At 45.2% G+C, this 23,603-nt stretch overlaps 1 protein-coding gene across 1 annotated transcript in view; it reads right to left on the reverse strand.

Moving 5' to 3' along the window:
* LOC126474294 (uncharacterized) overlaps positions 1-23,603 on the reverse strand; it is a gene marked incomplete at its 3' end in the record, with an annotated part of 247,297 nt that overhangs the window by 1,639 nt on the left and 222,055 nt on the right. Inside the window, exon 4 of the mRNA XM_050101759.1 lies at positions 18,750-18,856. Coding sequence (XP_049957716.1) covers positions 18,750-18,856 — 107 coding nt within the window. The remainder of the gene's footprint in view (positions 1-18,749; positions 18,857-23,603) is intronic.

Consider the following 23,603-nt stretch of genomic DNA (forward strand, 5'->3'; position numbering starts at 1 on the left):
ACCTAGTATTTTCCGAGAAGTCGAGGGATTTGTGGTTTCGATCCGTTACAAGTATACGTGAGAAGGGAAGCTAACTAGAGGATCGGGGTCGGTGGCCAAGTCGTTTAACACCACCGTTCAGACGAGTGCGTGCGTGGGTTCGAATAGCACTTTTTGCAATATTTTTATATTAGTTGACAGGAGAATGAATGCTATCGCGAAATTTGTATATTTTTTGGTGAAATCAAGCTACACTTAGCTGCGATCAGCGACTTATGAAATATTTATTTATTTTTGCGAATCAGTTTTGGAGGTTCATCAGGATCATCTTCACGTAAGGCATGCAAAAGTTTACACATTCATAGTTGTGGCACGATGGTGGGCACTGGAGATTGCTTCGCTGTGACAAGAACATAAGAAACGCTTTACAGCAATGCCTTGTGAGATGAATAGCTGGCGAGTTGTGCCGAACTAAGAAATATTCCAAAAGCGACAGGCCGCAGCTAACTGTACTCACTTTACACTTAACATACAGTTACGGGTTTCTAGAATATCCATTACGGATAAGCTTAATTATTTGTTGTTATGTTAAATAAAATAAATTTTATTGTTAACGAGGAAAACTGAGATTAACGTTGCAGTATGTTGCACCTTTCATGTTATCGTCCTTATGTTGTAACTCCACGAATGTCAGTTTAAAGCAATATGAAATGAAAGAAAAACGTTACCGGCCACTTTGTGTTTTCTACATTTAACGTAGCGCTACCGATTTCAAACCTATCTCGCACTTCTTCAGATGCATGTGCAATTGTAAATTACCTGGTATTGTAGGTAGCAAAGGATCACTACTCTTTTTGTGCACAATAGCGGCAACTCGGGTGTCATGTCTATCTCTGCTCCGTAAACAGCACAGGTATGTTGAGATGCGCCAAACTGACTCGAAACCGGTACCGGGTCACTAAACAAGGAAAATGAAATTGATCTGTTGCAGTTTTCTCTCAGTTTACACTGCCTTCATGCTACTGGGGTGCCACGTTTGTTGGGACATCTTATGTGTGGAACCAACACCGCTCACAATTTTTACTTTACGCATATGATGTGGTCGTCTATGAAGACGTGTTATCCGCGAAACTTGACACACGTTCGGTAATTTCTCGATATGTATGCCGCTCGATTTCGAAAGCGGGAGCTTCGAGCTTGGTTCAGATTAATGTTCATGAGGTTAATAATATGGTCTCATTCGAAAGTATGGCACACATTCGGTGAACAATCTTTGGGCCTGATTTCTAATGTCTGAATGTTTTCTTTGGAGCTTGTGCACAGATGCATTGCTGTTTCGAGCTTTGTGCCGAAAAAGTCAGCCTCTTTCCGTCGACTGGTATGAGGTGACCTTAAAATCGCGCCCGTCTTTTGAGAATCTTTTCTGTGTCTTTTTTGTATTTGTTTTAAATCTCTTTGCTACCTCTTCCGTATTCCACTAGCGTAAGGTACGCGAGAAGGACTCACTACTGCTAAGCGTCGGTACAAGCTCGCATCTCTCTACTTTTCGCGAGATGTACGAGGGGACTTCAAAATATGTTACACTTTGCACTATACTTCTAAAGTGACTCAAGTGACTCACATACACGACATTCTTTTCTCGACAGTCACAAAGCCAAAACGTTCAACCCATCATTAGGTTCCTGGACGATAGAAACCCGCTGCTCGGTCACGGAGCCGTTCCAGAATCGCTATTTGTACATCCTTACCGTTGGAAAATCACTTTCGTCCTAGACGTTCTTTCAACTTTCGGAAAAGATGGAAATCACATGGTGCAAAATCTGCACTTCACGGTCTACGTCACTCATTTCTGTGCGGCTCCGGTCAAATTGTTTGAAGGATTCCACTACGGCTCGGCGGACACTGCATTTGATCTACACTGAAGCGCCAAAAAAAGTTGTATAGGCATGCGCATTCAAATACAGAGATATGTAAACAGGCAGAGTACGGCGCTGCGGTAGGTAACGCCTATATAAAACAAGTGTCAGAAGCAGTTGTTAGATCGGTTACTGCTGCTACCATGGCAGGCTATCAAGATTTAAGTGAGTCTGAACGTATGGACGTAGTGTTATAGTCGGCGCACGAGCGATGGGACACAGCGTCTCCGAGGTAGCGATGAAATGGGGATTTTCTCGTAAGACCACTTCACGAGTGAAGCTTGAATATCATGATTCCGGTAAATCTTCGACATCGCTGCGGTCGACAAAAGATCCTCCAAGAACGGGACCAACTACGACTGAAGAGAATCATTCAACTCGACAGAAGTGCAACCTTTCCGCAAACTGCTGCAGATTTCAATTCTGGGCCATCAGCAAGTGTCAGCGCGTGAAGTATTCAACGAAACATCGTCGATATGGGCTTTCGGTGCCGAAGCCCCACTCGTGTACCCTTTGATGACTGCACGACACAAAGCTTTATCCATCACCTGGTTTCATCAACACCGGCATTGGACTGTTGATGACTGGAAACATGTTGCCTGGTCGGACAAGTCTCGTTTCAAATTGTATCGAGCGGATGGCCGTGTACGGGTATGGAGACAACCTCATGAATCCATGGACCCTGCATGTCAGCAGGGGACTGTTCAAGCTGGTGGAGGCTCTGTAATGGTGTGGGGCGTGTGCAGTTGGAGTGATATGGGTCCCCTGATACGTTTAGATACGACTCTGACGGGGATGACACGTTGGCACGTCCGTAAACATCCTGTCTAATCCCCTGCATCTATTCGCGACCATTGTGCATTTCACGGAGTATCTCTGTACAATTTAGCTCTTTTGCCCACAAGAATCGTACTGTCCAGCGCACTTCAACTTTGGAGTACGTTTCCAGTTTCCGCGCTATTTCACTCCCCATTTTGGTGCACCTGGTATCTGTACTGCCGGCCAGTGTGGCCGAGCGGTTCTGGGCGCTTCAGTCTGGAATCGCGCGAGCCCTTCGGTCGCAGGTTCGAATCCTGCCTCGGGCATGGATGTGTGTGACGTCCTTAGGTTAGTTAAGTTTTAGTAGTTCTAAGTTCTGGGGGACTGCAAAGAGAGACTCTTATTGCGTAACTGTCTTAGCGTGGGATGACGTGTGTAACTTACTTTCCGAAGTCGGTATATTTGTACGAGGGAGCGATATTCGTGCTTCTTAGTTAAAACAGTTTTTCATGGTCATTTTCCCTATATATATATTTCAAATTTTATTCTTTGTGATTTTTCATGTTTTGTCCGGAGCTTTAATACGGCATGTGTCATTATATTATTATTATCATCATCACTAACGTATTTAATCATTACTCACTCCATAACATGATATGATATTTCCCTGGTAATGTAGCAATGTTAAAGTTGCCCTACGAAAAATGGCAACAAATAAACGCAAACCAGTCAGTGTGTGATCCAAGTGACGTTTAGTTGAAAGTCTGGCAGCGCACTCCGACAGTCACGTGCGGTGCGGCAGCCGACGTGTGGAGCGGAGTAGCGTGGTCTCGTGAGGGGACCAAGGTTCCTCCGCTACCGCTGGCGCACCATCACTTCTCCCGGGCACTGCTCGTCTCAGGGCATTTAATATCGCCTGAGGGCCACTATGCACGATGTGGTCGCCTCTACAACTGAGGCGAAGGGCCACGTGCAGGCCTCTTCTTCACTGTGGGCGCGTCTCGTTCAGAGTTGTTCATCACAGCTCGTGTGTAGTCAAGATCTTGTAAGTGAGACGTCGTACCGTAATTGCAAAGATGCCGTGACTGACACATCTCCTTTTTCATGCTGTCCGCGACGTGATTCGCAGTGCTGTGACTGCCCAAAAGCTTTGGGACCTGTAACTTCAACGAGTTCGTCCGCAACACCTGGAGCTCACACAGACCTGCAGTAATGCGGAGCCGTTGTGGTAGAAAGTCTCATAGAATCTCAAACTGTCGCTCACGAATGACAAATTATCGCCCAGGTCGTGCTCCAACTCTTATGCAAGACTTACACAAAATCGGATTTCTGCACGTGTACAGAGAAATGTGTGTGTGATATCTTATGGGACTTAACTGCTAAGGTCATCAGTCCCTAATCTTACACACTACTGAACCTAAATTATCCTAAGGACAAACACAAACACACTCATGCCCGAGGGAGGACTCGAACCTCCGCCGGGACCAGCCGCACAGTCCATGACTGCAGCGCCTTAGACCGCTCGGCTAATACCTTGCGGCTACAGAGAAGTACGTCATGAGTGTACATAAGGTTGTAAATCGAACTTCGATGACGTGAGTCTGCGAGCCTGAGAATTATCACATGCACCTCGCTGTACTGTACATTTACATGTTGTGTGATAACTTGGTTATTCCACAGCGGCGAGTACAATTTCACTTAGGATCCGTGAAAGGGACATTAACATAGCTTTTCTCTTGTAAATACATATTCTTCTTGTATGGCCTATTCTATTCCCCTGAATACCCTCCCCCCCCCCCCCCCCAAACTGTGGATCTGTGGAACAAAAAGCGCATCTAACCTAAACTTGGCCAGTCGCAAACAATGCTATTGTCTTTTGAGTCTCTGAATTGATCATCTCTATTCAGTAGTTACATTCTAAGCACGTATGGCAGCATGGAATTACTGTTAGCTAACATAACCAAAACCGGAGAGCGCAAACCGCAGCACAATGATCGATACACAGAGAACGTGTTGTAAGAAGAGGCATTCGATCCCGGGACCACTGACGGCTGGGAGAGGGCCACTTCACGTGCTTCTGTGATTCACCGTCTCTCCGCTTTCCACACTAGGGCGGCACGCCCATATGAACTTCTCACTGCTAAAAGTGGGCCCCGGTACTCGCCATACTCAATTTTGAGGAGGTTCTAGAAGGCCGAACACAAGCTGTTTTGTGAGTGTGAGGCTGAGTTCCACTACGACAATACAGTACTTCAGACAGCTAGCACCGTTCAACGAGATTTGCATGGGTAGTGCAAACCTTCTCTTCTACTGTTCATCCATTCGATGTACAGTATCACGTGTGGGAAACTTCTGTACTCTTTCGCCGCTACTGTTCAATCTCTACATCGAAGCACTAATGATAGAAACAAAAGAAAGATTCAGGAGTAGAATTAAATTTCAAGGCGAAAGGATATGAATGATACGATTCGCTGTGACATTGCTAGCCTGAGTCAAAAGTGAAGAAGAATTACATGATCTGTTGAATGAAATGAACAATCTAATGAATACAGAATATAGATTGAGAGTAAATCAAAGAAACACGAATGTAATGAGAAGTATCAAAAATGAGAACAGCGAGGAACTTAATATCAGGATTGATGGTCACGAAATAGATGGCATTAAGGAATTCAGCTATTTAGGCAATAAAACAACCAATGGCGGACGGAGTAAGGAGGACATCAAAAGAAGACTAGCAATGGCAAAAAGGGCATTCCTGACCAAGAGAAGTCTATTAGTATCAAATATAGGCCTTAATTTGAGGAAGAAATTTCTGAGAATGTACGTCTGGAGTGCAGCATTGTATGGTAGTGAAAGAAGGACTGTGGGAAAACCGGAACAGAAGAGAATCGAAGCATTTGAGATGTGGTGCTACTGACGAATATTGAAGTTAGGTGGCCTGATAAGGTGAGGAATGAGGAGGTTCTGCGCAGAATCGGAAAGGAAGGGAATATGTGGAAAACACTGATAAGAAGACGAGACAGGATGATTTACTGACACGTTCCATGACCTTGGAGATTTGCTCCTCAATTTAGTCCTACGAAACTTGACGTCCTACTTATTATTATTTATTTACACATCTGTTAAGACGAGTGAATGACTTCCATGGTACTACAGGGAGCCGTAGAGGGCAAAAACTGTAGAAGAAGACAGAGATTGGACTACACCCAGCAAATAGTTGAAGACCTAGGTTGCAAGTGCTACTCTGAGATGAAGAGGTTGGCATAGGAGAGGAATTCGTGGCGAGCCGCATCAAACCAGTCAGAAGACTGATGACCCAAAAACAGCTTCTACCATTTTATACTCACAGAGCCTGGACCTGCACTTCCTGCTGAAACTACCGTTCATCTGAGTGACTTCGTAGAAGGAGATTCGTCGGGCCATGGAGTTTGGACCAACATCGGAGGTGTATGAAGAAGAGCAAAGATCGGCGGCCTTTATTCATTATGCTAGGAGAAGAATTTTAAAGAGTGTTAACATTAAGAGTGTGGTCCGTCCACCTTCCAAGATTAGGGCACTACTGGCCTGCACTACTGGCCTCTGTGAAAGACGATTTGGTGGTTTAGGAAGCCTGTACATACAAAATTCCGTTTCAATGTGGAAGGGCTAACATCGGCCGTTCAATCCACACAGTTCGTGACCGGTGCGTGGAACATCGCCGTCATAAGAGTTTTCAACAGCCGGAAAAATCGGCGTTAGCAGAACACATTGCTTAAACAAGGGACACGGTATGAACTTTGGCGAAGCTGCCATCGTTGCCAACAGTTCCGGTTTTCGCAAGTGTTCATAAAGAGGCAACTGAAATTACGTTGGCGGATAATTTGATAGAGACGATGGGTTTCCTCTTAGCAGGACGTCGGACGCTGTGCTATCACGCATCAAAACAGTACGTTCTTCGGTGCGGCCAGTGTGTACGCAAGCGCATTTGTTTATGTGTCGGAATATGTCCCGTGTTGGAAACAAACGACGCTGCGAATGATGCTTCGCTTCACTGTCGGTGCCAATGTTCGCGATGAGCACCGCTACATCATTTACATCTGTCAATCCGTTACTTCTTCGACAGTCACTTGCTTTCCTGACAAACGCGGTTACTGTCGAAAGCTCGAATTTTCGTGGAGAATTAACCTGACAAGTGCAATGAAAACATGACTACCCAACTTTGTCTTCAAATCTAATTCGGACCTCTTGTATTTGTTAGATACCAAAACGCACAGTTCTACAACTCGAAAAGAGGGTCACTGTACGTGTTGCAATTTCTACATCTACGTGATTACACTGCTACTCACAAAGAACGGAACGGCACAGGTGGTAGTGGGAGGATGACGGGGGTTTCCGTTAATCAAGAGCGACCGCAGCAGCGCGGACGGGCGACAGCCGTCACACGGATTCCCAAGGCGACGCTATTCTCGTCCGCTGGCACCGGCCGCAGCGCCGGCACATTGTCGCCGGCGGGCTTCACCCCACAAGGTCGCCTTTCAGAGACCACTGTGCACGCGAACTAGAGGCGCTGACACAGGAATGCGCGTAGAGCACGGTGAGCCGTGCGCGGCTCGTGTTCTTGCTGTTTATTGTTTGTCATCTTCTCTTACGGTACTGCCGCCTCGTTTTCTTATTCCATTTACTGGCGTCACTAACTTCCTGCCTTACTTGCCGTGAGTGGCAGCAGCAGCAGCGCTTATCGATAAGTGCACCGTCGTACCATCTCTGGAGCGACCGATAGTATTTCCGGGTCGTCGTGTGTCTGGAGTTCGGTCGGGACGCAACAGCAGTGAAGTCGTGGACGGAGCGTCGGTGAGGCGCGGATAACCAGTGTTCGCCAACCGCTGGCGACACACTTGAACTGTCCGACGGAAGGAAACTGGAGCGGGAGCGCCCGTTGGTTGGTCGTTCGGTCGGTCATCTCATCGGCCGATGTGTATTTGGTCCTCTGACCGTTTTCGGGCCTACGCAGCGGGTCGGTTGGCCCAAAGCAGCGAGGAAGTCTCCGCGGTGCGTGGCCAGGCCGGTGCCGCTGACGGCATGTGCTACTGACATCTTATTGTCGTTTCGCTGGTTAGGTGGAGCAGAACTGATCTTGTTGGTTGGTTTGTCGACTGGCTTACCTTCCGATTAAGAGGTTGTCGGTCTGGCTGCCTGTCTCACCTAAACGTGCGCTAGTGTTAGCTTCCCAGGCCGAACCTCGGAACCTTCTGAGCGCCCCTCCTTGTGTTTTACATAGTGATTTCCGTTTTAGTCGTAAGTACTCTGTATGGCCTTTAGCCGAGTTTTAGCTTATTAAAATTGCAAGGCTTTTCTCCTTAGGCCTTAAGCCGTAAAAAAATTGTTTCTTGTTTGATTTGTGGCCTTCAGCCGAGTTTCAGCCTTTCAAAATTAAAATTGAAAATTCCTTGTGCCTAGACCTTGAGCCGTAAATTTGTTTCAAGTTGGTACGTGGCCTTCAACCGAGTTTTCAACCTTCTCAAATGAAAAGTTGAAACATTTTGGCTAGGCCTTAAGCCGTAAGAAATATTTTCTAGTTTGTATGTGGCCTTCAACCGAGTTTTCCAGCTTAAATTAAAAATTGGAAATTTCCTTGTCTAGGCTTTAAACCGTGAGATTGTTTGGGTTTCGTATGTGGCCTTCAGCCGAGTTTTATGTGAAGCATTTTAGGATAAAGCCTTTAGCCTATTTTAGTTGAATTTTAGAAGCTCTTCCCTTTAGGCCTTAAGCCGTAAAATTGTTTTCTGCTTGGTGTGTGACCTTCAGCCGAGTTTTAATCTCTCTTAAATTAAAAATTCAAAACCTTATCTTGCCCTTAAGTCATAAGATTGTTAGTCTTTAGTATGAAGCCTTCAGCCGAGTTTTACACGAAATATTTTAAGAATAGGCCTTCAGCCTTTTGAAATTGAAAGCTCTTCTTCCTAGGCCTTAAGCCGTTAAATTGTTTTGTTGATACGCGGCCTTCAGCCGAGTTTTCAGCCTATTTAGATTAAACACTGAAAATTTTTGTCTCGGCCTTAAGCCGTAGCACTGTTCTTGATTAATGTGAGGCCTTCAGCCGGGTTCTATGGGAAAAATTTAAGCTAAGGCTTTCAACCTATTTATATTGAAGAAGTGAAACCTCCAGAAGAACTCTTGTACCTCAATTCCTTGCTTAGGCGTTGTGCCTCGGATTTTCGATGAGGCCTTCAGCCGATCTACATTAAATCAAAGGAGGCCTTCGTTAAAACCTTGAGAGTTTTTGATTCTTGTCTGTGTGATTGTCTGTCTTAAGAAATAAGTTTATATGCAGAGTGCAACTGACAGTAACTTATCTTGGTCCCTTATGCATAAATATAACCTCATCCGCTCTGTCCTGCTAGCCCAGGGATTTCAGACGAGACGCGACGATCAGCTGCTCTGGGGAAGAGGCGGAACGTACGCCGAGGTCATCTCGCACTCTGACTGTCGGGGGCCACGAGAAAGCGAACCAGTCTCTGATAACACGCAGAGACTGACTTCGGCGGAGAAAATGGCAACTCGTGCCGGCTCGCCAACTAGTGGTTGAGGGGGAACATTTAGTGTTCACTGACGTTTAGTTTCAAAACGTGAGATACGTCCTACAACCCAAATGGATCGAATTTCCTCGCAGACAGGCGCCTCGGTTGCAAAGGCACCGCAGAAACGTGTCGTTATAGTCAATTCCCGTACGTGGATCTCGCTTTCTGCAGAAAGTGTAATACATAAACAAATGAAGACAGTCATATAACGACGCATGCTACCTTATGTCTGCGGTACAATGTTAATCTGTGCCTTGTTGCGAGGAACGTCTCAGGTGGACAGTGGGTACAGTTGAAAAGGAAAGGTTTGCAGCTGCAAAAAAGTAACTATCAGGCACTCCTTAAATACTCACTACTAAGGTTTCGCAGACACCGGTTCGGTAGCTTTACTTGTTTCTATTGTCTGCAGCTGAAATCGCAGTTTGGAGTGACGCACTCTAAATTTGTGAAACATCTTTGGTCACGTTCTGTTTCATAGAAACAACATACGCGAAATACGTTGTTTCGAACGCAAATAGTTAAAAGAGGACAGCGCGTGCTGGTGGCCACCTTCTTTTTAATATGAAATAGGAGATTACTGGAAGGACAGCAACTGTATTACGATACCGACGACAAGACGGAAGGCTGATTTTTGACAGTAGGGGAGAGCCATGGTAACATACTGGCTCCTGGCAGTTTGCATCGTTCTGTTTCTACCCGTGCACTCCCAAAGTGTTTCGAAAATCTACACGCCAGAGATGGGTCGTTCGCGAACTAACGGGTCCACAGGAACGGTTCACCAAGATGAACGGAACGAGCGAGGAACGAATTCTAAGGAACGGTCTTTCATAGTTCACTTCGGTCGCGGCTTTCTACTTATAGTTCCCGGGAACGGTAAACGGCCGATCTCGTTCCCGCAAAGGCACATCGGCTGGTCTCGTTCCCGCCTCGGTCTCGTTCCCGTCTGGTCTCGATCTCGCTCGGCCGGACTCGTCCTTCTTCGCGTGGCCACTCGTCGCAGTTCCACTGCCGACTGCTCATAGTTCAGTATCGAGATGATGTTCGTTTCGTTCGCTTTGCACGCCCATTCCAGATCTGTTTCAAACCTTTTTTGAACTCTGGACTTCAGGTACTTTTCGCATTCTATTCAGCGTCCAAGACCGGTAATTAAACTGTATTTTATAATTAAGTAAAATACATAAAAATTATATGGTATCTAATACATACAACTTTCCAGGTAACAAAACATCGTATCACATTACTTCACTATTTCGATAAACAGCAGAAGAAATACTCGTTTGTTATTACACATGCAAAGGACGTCGGCACGGCACACACGAGTGGCCATTTTCTGTCTTTTTTTTTTATCCAAGGTAAAAGAGCATGTTCATTGTTATGGAAGGCAGACCGACTTACAACCGAATGTAGCCCGCGCTTCGTAATCGAGTGTATGGTGTCACATTTTGTACAAAAAATATGATAACTCCTACAGTATTATTTGAGTAGTGCAGGGTGGCGTAAGAAAGGTCAGCCCCGAGTACGAGGTGCATTCAAGTTCTAAGGCCTCCGATTTTTTTTTTTCTGATTAACTACTCACCCGAAATCGATGAAACTGGCGTTACTTCTCGACGTAATCGCCCTGCAGACGTACACATTTTTCACAAAGCTGACGCCATGATTCCATGGCAGCGGCGAAGGCATCTTTAGGAGTCTGTTTTGACCACTGGAAAATCGCTGAGGCAATAGCAGCACGGCTGGTGAATGTGCTGCCACGGAGAGTGTCTTTCATTGTTGGAAAAAGCCAAAAGTCACTAGGAGCCAGGTCAGGTGAGTAGGGAGCATGAGGAATCACTTAAAAGTTGTTATCACGAAGAAACTGTTGCGTAACGTTAGCACGATGTGCGGGTGCGTTGTCTTGGTGAAACAGCACACGCGCAGCCCTTCCGGGACGTTTTTGTTGCAGTGCAGGAAGGGATTTGTTCTTCAAAACATTTTCGGAGGATGCACCTGTTACCGTAGTGCCCTTCGGAACGCAATGGGTAAGGATTACGCCCTCGCTGTCCCAGAACATGGACACCATCATTTTTTCAGCACTGGCGGTTACCCGAAATTTTTTTGGTGGCGGTGAACCTGTGTGCGTCCATTGAGCTGACTGGCGCTTTGTTTCTGGATTGAAAAATGGCATCCACGCCTCATCCATTGTCACAACCGACGAAAAGAAAGTCCCATTCGTGCTGTCGTTGCGCGTCAACATTGCTCGGCAACATACCACACGGGCAGCCGTGTGGTCGTCCGTCAGCATTCGTGGCACCCACCTGGATGACACTTTTCGCATTTTCAGGTCGTCATGCAGGATTGTGTGCACAGAACCCACAGAAATGCCAACTCTGGAGGCAATCTGTTGAACAGTCATTCGGCGATCCCCCAAAACAATTCTCTCCACTTTCTCGATCATGTCGTCAGACCGGCTCGTGCGAGCCCGAGGTTGTTTCGGTTTGTTGTCACACGATGTTCTGCCTTCATTAAACTGTCGCACCCACGAACGCACTTTCGACACATCCATAACTCCATCACCACATGTCTCCTTCACCTGTCGATGAATTTCAATTGGTTTCACACCACGCAAATTCAGAAAACGAATGAGTGCACGCTGTTCAAGTAAGGAAAACGTTGTCATTTTAAGTATTTAAAACAGTTCTAATTCTCGCCGCTGGCGGTAAAACTCCATCTGCCGTACGGTGCTGCCATCTCTGGAACGTATTGACAATGAACGCGGCCTCATTTTAAAACAATGCGCATGTTTCTATCTCTTTCCAGTCCGGAGAAAAAAATCGGAGGCCTTAGAACTTGAATGCACCTCGTACTATACTGCACACTGTCGCTTACCAATCGTCATCTATTCTTTCGAAGTTGTTTGCATTAGCTTATTTGTTATTTCCTCACTGCCTGATTATTACATGTTTATCTATTCTGCTCGTAGCGGTCAACAAATCGTGCGTAATTGGCGAGCAAGTCTGTACTCGGGGTCGGTTTTTCGTGCGCCTGCGATCAGCCACATAACGCTAGAGTTGGCTAAACGAGACGTTTTGCAGAATCACGAAAATTACAAGTGTGTGAGAATTCTGTTATGGATAGAAACTCTGTACTCCAGGGGGGAGGATAGTGGCCCCTCTGGGCGCCCTCCACCTTCAGCCACCTATGCTACTAATTTTCAGTTTTTCATAACCACATACCAAGCACAATGAACGGTGAACAAGTACAAATGAACGGTTCCCAAAAAAAGAGCGACTAGTTCCCAAGGATGAACGACTTTGCCGAAAAATTAGCTGCTACTTGAAGTTAAGTTAAAATAAAATTCAAAGTTGACTTCCATACGTACGTAAGGCAGCTACAAAAATCTGTAAGTGGATTGATGCGCATCACGGACAACACGCCAAGTCAACGAATGAGGTGTTTACGTGCAGGTTTCCACATACAAGGAACAGCTGCGAGCGACCTAACGCACAATTTACGTCCTCCACTGTGCAGTCGTACACACATAGTACGTCCTTTTGGCCTCTGGTGCACTCTGGTACCAGGACTGAAGTTGCTGCTCGTGAATATGCTGCTAGGTATCTCGGTCGACGTCGTCCAAACAAAAATGTGTTCCGTCGTCGGGAGCTTCGCCTTCGAGAGAAGGGTGTCTCCAGCCGTAATCTCTGAACAGCGGTCGTCCGCGGACTATGCCTGCTGCAGCTAACGAAGAAGTCAATTCTACAAACTGGTGCACGAGAAACCTCAGCGAAGCAGAACTCAGGTAGTGAGGCAGCTGTACGCCTAGCAAAATGTGGTCGTCGAAGTGTTGCGCGATGGAGGGCTACACCTGCATCATTACTCGCTAGCGCAAACACCAGCATCCTACAGACCGCTTCCTACGGATGCATTTTTTGTGAATGGTATCAACAACAGCAAAAAGCCAACGATGACTTCTTAAAGACTGTGATATGATCTGATAAACCTGCGTTAGTACGCGAGTGTATCTCCAATACGCACAATGGCCACCACTGGAAAGAAGTTAGGCCGTCGCCTGAGACTGTGGATAACAGGTCCGGTAAAGCACTAAAGTATGGCCGGGAATAGTGGGAAACAGTATCGTGGATCCCTACACGGCGTCGGAACGGCTCACCGAGCGAAGATACGAGAGTAATATCAAAAGTAAGGTCTCCTACTCTTTTATAAGTAAATAGACCTGTTTATTTCTACTATGGTTTACATCAGTTTCCATCTTGAACATTTAGCTATTTTTTGACGTATCACCATTTCTGACGAAGCATTTTTGTAGACGCTGCGGCAGTTTTTGTATGCCCATGTCATACCACCTCGCCGCCATGCTGTTCAGAAAGTTATGAACCTCTTCTTTCACCTCCTCGTCGGAGCTGAATCGCTGGAACCACAATTAACGCTGACAGGTACTGCGAGGCTCTGAAAAAAGTCAAACGGGCAATTCAGAACTGGAGAAGAGGATTGTTGAGCACGGGCGTACACATTCTCCATGACAACGCTCGCGCACACATCGCTCGGCAAACCGTTGCTCTCCTGCAACAGTTTCAGTGGAACATAATCACCCACCCACCCTATAGTCCTGGCTTGGCGTCCAGTGACTATCACCTGTTCCCTAGGATAAAAGAACATTTGGCCGGAAAGCGATTCATCTCCGACGACGAGGTGCAAGAAGAGGTTCATAACTCTCTGAACAGCATGGCGACGAGCTGGTATGGCATGGGCATACTAAAACTGCCACAGCGTCTGCAAAAATGTGTCGACACAAATGGTGATTATGCCGAAAAATAGGTAAATGTTCATGCTGTAAACTGAAGTAAACCATTGTAGAAATAAATAGGTCTATTTGCTTAAAAAAAAAGGCAGGAGACCTTACTTTTGGGATTACCCTCGTATAACGAATTTCGCACCAACAATTTACCGGAAACACCAGAAGTTATTCCAGTTCATGCTTGGCACTCGTTATGTTCCATCACGATGGTGCACCTGCACACTCTGGATGAAATTTGCAACGGTATTTAAGCAAGCGTGTTTCCTGGGAAATGGAGCGGTGGTGGAGTATCTGTTTTACGATCTGAGCGTTCGCCAGCCTGCATCCCCTGGAATTCTTCGTGTGGTTATATTGAAAGGAACACGTTTATTCTACTCCGCTGATGAATGCAGAAAAATTGTTAGCGCTGGTCCACATTGCTCTTGTAACTGTAGATGCAGTTATGCTGCGAAGAATTCGGAGAAGCTTTATACTTAACATATTACAACTGACCGCTCTTACTGAATGTAGCATACACGTGTAACATCTCCAAATTCATACGTTGTGTAGTTGTTTCTGTCCTACGACAGGCACTTTATTTATAACTTGGTATTAATCTTCACGAATATTTCTGACATGTCTAACCAATAACTGCCATGTTAACCGTTTAAAACTTTGTAGTCGCAGAATACGTATACCAGAGCATTTTTGGTCAGATCAAAATTAGCAAAGAAAAATAAAATTACACCTAGAACCGGAATCGAACTCGAGTAGCTCAACGCAAAACCCGTTCTACTGCATTAAGTGTGCAGTAGAGCTACATAGGTACCCGCCATACGTGTGATCAAACTTGACGTCCATTTTCTACTGGAAATACGTAAGCGAAGGAATTTTGTTACAGATATTTTTGGATAGTTAGAATGCAAGCGCCGCACGAGTTAAGTGTACAGCTGTCTCCTCAGATCCATTTGCCTCTACTCTGTTGAGCTGTTGCAGCTGATGTTCCATTCCGCAAAAATTTACCTAACACACTTGTCCTTTCGGCGACAGCGCCACGATCTAATGGAGGAACCGAATTATGATCTTTCGTGGTGAGACAATTCGGGAAGACGGAATTCAGTATTTCGGCCTCCTGCCTTGCTGTCACCTTTTCCGGTGCCTATATGATTCCTGGACGACTGTACAGACAATTTTAAACAGTTTACTGACTTTACGTTGTGTTAAAATTTTTTAAACTTTTTCGTCGGTTCTGATTGCAAAGTTTCGCCTTCGAATCCAATGTACGCGTTTCGCATTGGTCGCTTTACGTTCCTATTGACTTAGTTTAGCTTTTGGGCTTCGATTTCGCTCAGACCTGCGATGAAGCACTGTTTGCGTTCGTGCAGCTTTCTCCGGCCCTTGGCTGTGTCTAACGCCGTCGGAACACGGGCCGCGCTGTCGAACGTCAACGTTGAGCGTGCTAAGTTCAACGTGCTGCTGTACGCTCAGAAATGACGCGACTTGTGCATACGGTACGTGGGCCCCAACGTGGTATACGAGATCGCAACACACTCCAGCGGCAGTTGCGGGATGCTTCTAGTTCGTAAATCACACTGTTTACGAAAAGGGCGCGCATAAAATTCCCACATTAGCTCTATTAAAACGCACATTTCCTCCATCGTCCACGAGAAGGAAAGTATCATGTTCAATCAATAAGGGCACAGGCTTATGAAAGTTCCACTACAAACAGTGCGATACAAATTTGCAATACTTCTCCACATAAGATAAATATTATTTCATCATTTCCACATTTTAGTGAAACCCTAAGGTCAACCTGACTTGATCACTGTTCCTACCCAGTGGCAGAATGTATGCAACATGTGAATTACGAAGGGTAAAAGAAAAAGGAGCAAAATATCTTTATACAAGTAGCGCATGCTGTCCTATAGATTAAGCCAATCGAGCAAAGTCACCCTTCAAAAAAAGGTTAACTATTTAGATAACATCAAATATTATAGTATATACTTATATTAAACTAATCATAAAGCATCTGAACCTAATAAAAAGGCAAATGTTAGGAAAAGAATTTTGAAGCGTCGAGTCACGAACCACTGCCCAAATTTGAAACTACATACGGATCAGTGACGCTACACACTCAGCTAAACCGTCAACACGCTTTTAACCCTCAATCATAGCAAGTTAACACTTGCTAAAAACCTTATCGTAGATATGTTACTAATTGAAATTTAATTATAATAAATTGTACGATGAACATGCGTTTTGGGTGATCTTCAGTGTGTCGCTGCCTTCAAATAACATACTCTCACAATACGCAAGTTACAATAATTATTTTGCCACGAATGTGATGTTTCTCATTATTTTATTGGAACGAATCACACAGGTAACAACGGGTTTTCGAGTGATTCTCAATTTGCTGGTGCTCAGAAACGGCATATATACATATAGGCTTGAAATGAATGCCAATATGGCGCCTCAGAACTCTGTACTGAAGGAAGACGGCGTGCATGTGACGTAGGTGACGTTGTGCCATCTCATTGGTCACTGCTCAGACTCACGCTCAGAATATCTCATATCCTAGATATTGCTCGGCACGTTCAGAAAGACTCCCGAACGTTCTATTCCATGCTATGACGTCAGAAACTCGGCACGTCCAACGTTCGGTTGCACGGTCCGTGTGCCGACGGCTTCAGGAGTACTCTCAGTCAAGTGCTAACTACCGCACCTGAGAAACGCATTACCGGCAACAGCGGCACACGAGGATAAACGACGTGCCCGCACCCAGCAGCACCGACCACCGAGCAGCTCTCGGCTACCAGAATGCCTTGCCAGCACACGGAACGCAAGCGCGGATCTAGCGGCGAGAGGGGGCGGGTAGGGTAGTGGTCAGTATCAACATCCCCCCCCCCTCTCCACCAAAGAATATCTTGCTAACAAGGGAACCTCCCCATCGCACCCCCCTCAGATTTATTTATAAGTTGGCACAATGGATAGGCCTTGAAAAACTGAACACATATCAATCGAGAAAACAGGAAAAATGTGTGGAACCGTGAAAAAAATTAGTAAAATATACAAACTGAGTAGTCCATGCGAAAGATAGGTAACATCAAGGAGAATCTGAGCCCAGGAACGCCGTGGTCCCGTGGTTAGCGTGAGTAGCTACAGAACGAGAGGTCCTTGGTTCAAGTCTTCCCTCGAGTGAAAAGTTTACTTTCTTTATTTTCGCAAAGTTATGATCTGTCCGTTCGTTCATTGACGTCCCTGTTCACTGCAATAAGTTTAGTGTCTGTGTTTTGCGACCGCACCGCAAAACCGTGCGATTAGTAGACGAAAGGACGTGCCTCTCCAACGGGAACCGAAAACATTTGATCGCAAGGTCATAGGTCAACCGATTCCTCCACGGGAAAACACGTCTGATATATTCTATACGACACTGGTGACGGCATGTGCGTCACATGACAGGAATATGTTGTCGACCCACCTAACTTGTACACTTGGCGAATGGGTAAAAAAGATTCTTCTACCTTGCTCGATTTAGGTTTTCTTGTGGATGTGATAATCACTCCCAAAAAAGTGATGAAAACATAAGAGACTGTCACATAAACTGAAAATAAAAAATTAAACTTTTCACTCCAGGGAAGACATGAATCTAGCTAGGACTTCTCGTTCCGTAGATGCTCTCGCTAACCACGGGACCACGGCGCTCCTAGACTGCCAGTGTCCTTGATGTTGCCTATCTCCGCATGGACTACTCAGTTTGTATATTTTACTAATTTTTTTCATAGTTCCACACAACTTCTTCCTGTTTTCTCGATTGATCTGTGTTCAGTTTTTCAAGGCCTATCCACTGTCCCAACTTATAACTAAATCTGAGAGGGGTGCGATGGGGAGGTTCCCTTGTAAGACCAGTTATATTTTTACGTGTATTAATGCTCAAGTTTCTCAGGTAACTTTTGGAAAATAAAGAAGCAACAGAAGGGTCTAAAAATGACGCGGTATTTTCTAAAATTACAAGCTGTGGTTGAAGACAGGATACTTTCGAGTCGGTCGCTCCGGGACTGGCCGACTTCAGGCAAGCATTCCAGCCAGGCTGACCACACCTGCTGCCGACAACAAACCGTCCAGCGTCCCGCGGTCATCAGGTAGGTGTCCGCGTCTCGTGGTCTTGCGGTAGCGTTCTCGCTTCCCGCACACGGGGTTCCCGGGTTCGATTTCCGGCGGGGTCAGGGATTTTCTCTGCCTCGAGATAACTGGGTGTTGTGTGTCTTTCATCATCATTTCATCCTCATTCACTCGCAAGTCGCCGTAGTGGCGTTAAAGAACTTTGGGAGTGGCGGCCGAACCGCCCCGCGAGGGGTCTCCCGGCCACCAATGCCATACGCTCATTATTCATCATCAGGTAGGTCTGGCAAACCACAGAGTCTCGAGTCATCAAAGACAGGAAAAAAAAAAACACTGACCAACCTGACCGTAGGGGGAAACGACTGTCACACAGTCACAGCCTGCAGACCTGTGCTCAGGATCGTAGTGCCACGTGTAGCACCGACAATGGCGATTGCACATTTCGATTCTATATAGTGTAAATTACTGCAATTACAACAAAACATTTTACATGTATTGCTATTATCAGATACTAGCCAACTGCGGCACTTTAAAACTGTGAATGACAGCAAACTATATTTGGGAAGAGGGAGGAGAAAGTGAGAAACTACCCCACCCCCTTCCCCCAGGACCCACGCCCGATCGTCACTCCGGGAAGCAAGAAGAACTCACCTTGAACCACTCCGGGTAAATGGCGATGATGGTGTCGAAGAGATCTTGGTCCAACTGGATTCTCCAGAACAGGTTGCTGTTGCCGCTGTCCAACCTGTGCCCAGATTCTGAAACAGAAAGGCAGACGCTGCTGTAGCACTGTAAAACAGTTTGCACGCAGCACTGACACCAAAATGGACCACTCTAAGTTCTAGAATCACTGCGTAACGGCGCATTATTATTACAACGATAAAGTCAAAATCTGCTTTTTTGTGCAAACGCAATCAACATTACACTGTAATAATCAGAGCTATGTAATGGCAATAATAATAATAATAAACAACAATAATATGGAGCACTTTGTACGTAGGGCATCCGCAGTCGAAATATTCCATATTGAATAAGAAGGACTGCTGCGACTGTCTAAAATCTTTATTTAAAGACACGACCGGTTTGACAAACTGTATTTGCATCATCAGGTGTTTTTCTGTATAAGAATGCACAAAACAACTCGTTAGAATTTTGAAAATGCAGGTAATGGTTGCGTTTACTTACAGTCAATCCATCAAGGCCGCCTGTTTAAAAGCCGGAGAAAGCACATTCCTCAACACTCCAAGTAGGCCACGCTGCAGCCTACAGTTAGTTTAATACTGGCAACAGTAGTGCTTCCTCCCCATTGGAGGTAAAATTCTACATATTCTAACAGTTATTTCTGCAGCGCCGTTTCAAACGCGGTTCTTTTGCAGAATTCTTTATAAATTATTTGTATAATATCCACTACGTTCCTGCTTATGACGTTTTTACAGAATTCTTTTTTAGGCTTCAGCTTCAGGATAGTCTTAGACCCTACTTTTTATTAATGGACGTTCGCACATTTCCTAGTTAAAAATTTTAAATACCTCAACTACAATGATGGGGAATGTGCTTTTTCCTGCTTTAAAACAGCTCGCTGTTATGAACTGACTGTAAGCAGACACAAACGTAGTCGCTTTCATTTTCCATTACCTGCCATTGTCAAGTTGTTTTATACATTTGTAAACAGATAAACATCTGATGATGCGAATATAGACTGAGAAACCAGGCGTGTCTTTAAATAACTATTTCAAACAGTCTCAGCAGTCCTTCTTATTCAAATAATAATAATGATAAACAATAATGATAACGTACAATAAAGTAATAAAGCACCTACTTGTGTGGCAGAGGGCACTATTATTGCACTGTATATTAATTACTCTCTCTCTCTCTCTCTCTCTCTCTCTCTCTCTATATATATATATATATATATACACAAATGATTGAAGCGATTTCACAGCTCTACAATAACTTTATTATTTGAGATATTTTCACAATGGTTTGCACACACATTAGGCATTCACAAATGTTCGATATGTGCCCCTTTAGTGATCCAGCAGACATCAAGCCAATAATCAAGTTCCTCCCACACTCGGCGCAGCATGTCCCCATCAATGAGTTCGAAAGCATCGTTGATGCGAGCTCGCACTTCTAGCACGTTTCTTGGTAGAGGAGGTTTAAACACTGAATCTTTCACATAACCCCACAGAAAGAAATCGCAAGGGGTTAAGTTGGGAGAGAGTGGAGCCATGACATGAATTGCTGATCATGATCTCCACCACGACCGATCCATCGGTTTTCCAATCTCCTGTTTACGAAATGCCGAACATCATGATGGAAGTGCGGTGGAGCACCATCCTGTTGAAAGATGAAGTCGGCGCTGTCAGTCTCCAGTTGTGGGATGAGCCAATTTTCCAGCATGTCCAGATACACGTGTCCTGTAACGTTTTTTTCGCAGAAGAAAAAGGGGCCGTAAACTTTAAACCGTGAGATTGCACAAAACACGTTAAGTTTTGGTGAATTGCGAATTTGCTGCACGAATGCGTGAGGATTCTCTACCGCCCAGATTCGCACATTGTGTCTGTTCACTTCACCATTAAGAAAAAATGTTGCTTCATCACTGAAAACAAGTTTCGCACTGAACGCATCCTCTTCCATGAGCTGTTGCAACCGCGCCGAAAATTCAAAGCGTTTGACTTTGTCATCAGGTGTCAGGGCTTGTAGCAATTGTAAACGATAAAGCTTCTGCTTTAGCCTTATCCGTAAGATTTTCCAAACCGTCGGCTGTGGTACGTTTAGCTCCCTGCTTGCTTTATTTGTCGACTTCCGCGGGCTACGCGTGAAACTTGCCCGCACGCGTTCAACCGTTTCTTCGCTCACTGCAGGCCGACCCGTTGATTTCCCCTTACACAGGCATCCAGAAGCTTTAAACAGCGCATACCATCGCCGAATGGAGTTAGGAGTTGGTGGATCTTTGTTGAACTTCGTCCTGAAGTGTCGTTGCACTGTTATGACTGACTGATGTGAGTGCATTTCAAGCACGACATACGCTTTCTCGGCTCCTGTCGCCATTTTGTCTCACTGCGCTCTCGAGTACTCTGGCGGCAGAAACCTGAAATGCGGCTTCAGCCGAACAAAACTTGATGAGTTTTTCTACGTATCTGTAGTGTGTCGTGACCATATGTCAATGAATGGAGCTACAGTGAATTTATGAAATCGCTTCAATCATTTGTAATAGCCCTGTATATATACACGAAATATTTATACGAATCTGAATATTAAATCTGTCTAAGACAAGATAACTATAAAATGTGGACAAGAGAGGGACGTAAATTCCGAGAAAAATATATGGACCTTCAAAACAGAGTGGTGACTACAGGAACCCAGAAGTTAGATCAGAGCTACACGAAGCAATCGAATGAACGCGGGACAGGTGGAAAAAATAAACAGGCGGGTGGGAGGAGGACAAGCTCACTGACGGCTTCTTACGTATGTAGAGAGTTCACCCATTCCAGGAATAGAATTTTTCTCTGTTATTGACACTGATACTGCCATGTTATCGGTTCCAAGTACTCCAAGACTTTCGAGTGTGGTTTAACTTCTAGTTTGAATTCGGATGACAAATGGCAAAAGAAATATATTTTTAGGGTAATATAATTACAAATTAAGACTTTTCGGAATCTTTTCCTTTGGCTGTAGCGTGAAACCTTGCTTCTTTCCAAATTTCATGATTTTCGGCCAACGGAAAGTACCCTGTGGATTTTGATGAGAGAGTTTCGTAAATGGCCAATCTTTTTATTACAGTGACTTACGAGTTTCACTGTTTTACACCGCCAAGGGACCGCTGACCTTATTTATGTAAAATTTCTGCTTCGTACGCCTACCCATACGTGAGAAGTAGGGTTCTGAACAGTCGGACAGACAGACAACGAAGTGACCCATAGGAGCTCCGTTTTTACCGACTGAGGTACGGAACACTAAATAATGAGTGAATTGTTTATTATTTTCGAAATAATCGCCATAACTGTTTATACATTTAACCAACTGTGACATAAGACGATCAGTGACTGGAGGATGTGTAAGGGTTGCCCAGCGAAACTTGGGCAGCGTAGTCGAAATCGAACTTGGAAACAGGGTAATACCTGCCCGCCCACATGTTGCCAAGGGTGTTTCGACTACGCTGCCCAAGTTTCGCTGGGGAGCCCTTCAACGCCACGTCGACACAGTCCCCATCTCTCCCCATGCGATATTTTCGCAGCCCTGATGAGAGTTGCTGTCGATTTATTTCGGACGAAGAGGTGATCCGGCCTGAGTGGCCGAGCGGTTCTAGGCGCTACAGTCTGGAACCGCGCTACCGCTACGGTCGCAGGTTCGAATCCTGCCTCGGGCATGCATGTGTGTGATGTCCTTAGGTTAGTTAGGTTTAAGTAGTTCCGAGTTCTAGGGGACTGATGACCTCAGAAGTTAAGTCCCACAGTGCTTAGAGTCATTTGATTTGAACGAAGAGGTGAACGCCAGGTTACAATCACGGTTCCGCAGGCAACCGCAAAACATTTTTCCACGAATGCACTGACCGTCTTGTCTCGCAGTGGCATAAACATGATAACAATTGCGGCGATTACATTTGAAATAATAAACAGTTTACTTACTTCTTTTCCATCTGTCTCGTTTTCATTTGACTGTCTCGTCTAGTAATGACCAGAAAAAAATGCGTTTTTTTTTTAAGACTCCAAGTGTAACAGCCAGAGGCAGAAAATTAGACGCATTGAAGGACGCGAAAGATTAAAAGACGCAGATATGGTAGGAAGCAACGGGGGCAGGAAGGAAGATTAGAGATTAACGTCGTGCTCAATGGAGCGCAAGTTCCAGTCGAGGAAGGATACGGAAAGAAACCGACAGCATTCTTTTCAAAGCAACAATAATAGCATCAGCCAAAAATCTACAGCTGCTGGGCAGAGGAGAGATTTGAACCGACACTCTTCCGGAGCCGCGTCCGGCGCCTGACCAGCACGCTTCGTCGCTCGATACGGAGATATAAGATGAACGAATGAAATCTCTGCCGTATGCGGTCTCTCGACAGTGTACTGAAAACTGCGCACACTAAAATTTGCGCCCATTGAAATCTGCGTCCAGAAAGGGTCGAGGAAGGGTCCACTAATACCCTTGACAACAGGTAGAAGAGCTGAGGGATGCTCCCTGGAAGTTTCCGAGGTCGCATTTTGAAGCCATACCATACAGATGCTGCGAGCTGAGGAGCTCAATTAACGAGTGCACCGACAGCTTTCTAGAAGAAATAGCTACACGCTGCAAAACCATGGAACGTATATCATTCAAAATCCAGAAACGAAACTTCTCGCGATTACACAAAAATCAGTTGAAAATTATCACGAGATTCCTGAAGACGGTATCCTAGCACAAATTTCACGACTAAGAAGATTTTCTCCTTAAATGTTCCCAACTTTATTTTGTCGCTGCGATTTGTGTTTCGATAGCTTTATGTAAGAGAATTCTTTTTTTGCAAGT

The sequence above is a fragment of the Schistocerca serialis genome, chromosome 4 (genome assembly GCF_023864345.2).
Source record: "Schistocerca serialis cubense isolate TAMUIC-IGC-003099 chromosome 4, iqSchSeri2.2, whole genome shotgun sequence".
In the NCBI taxonomy this organism is placed as follows: Eukaryota; Metazoa; Arthropoda; class Insecta; order Orthoptera; family Acrididae; genus Schistocerca; species Schistocerca serialis.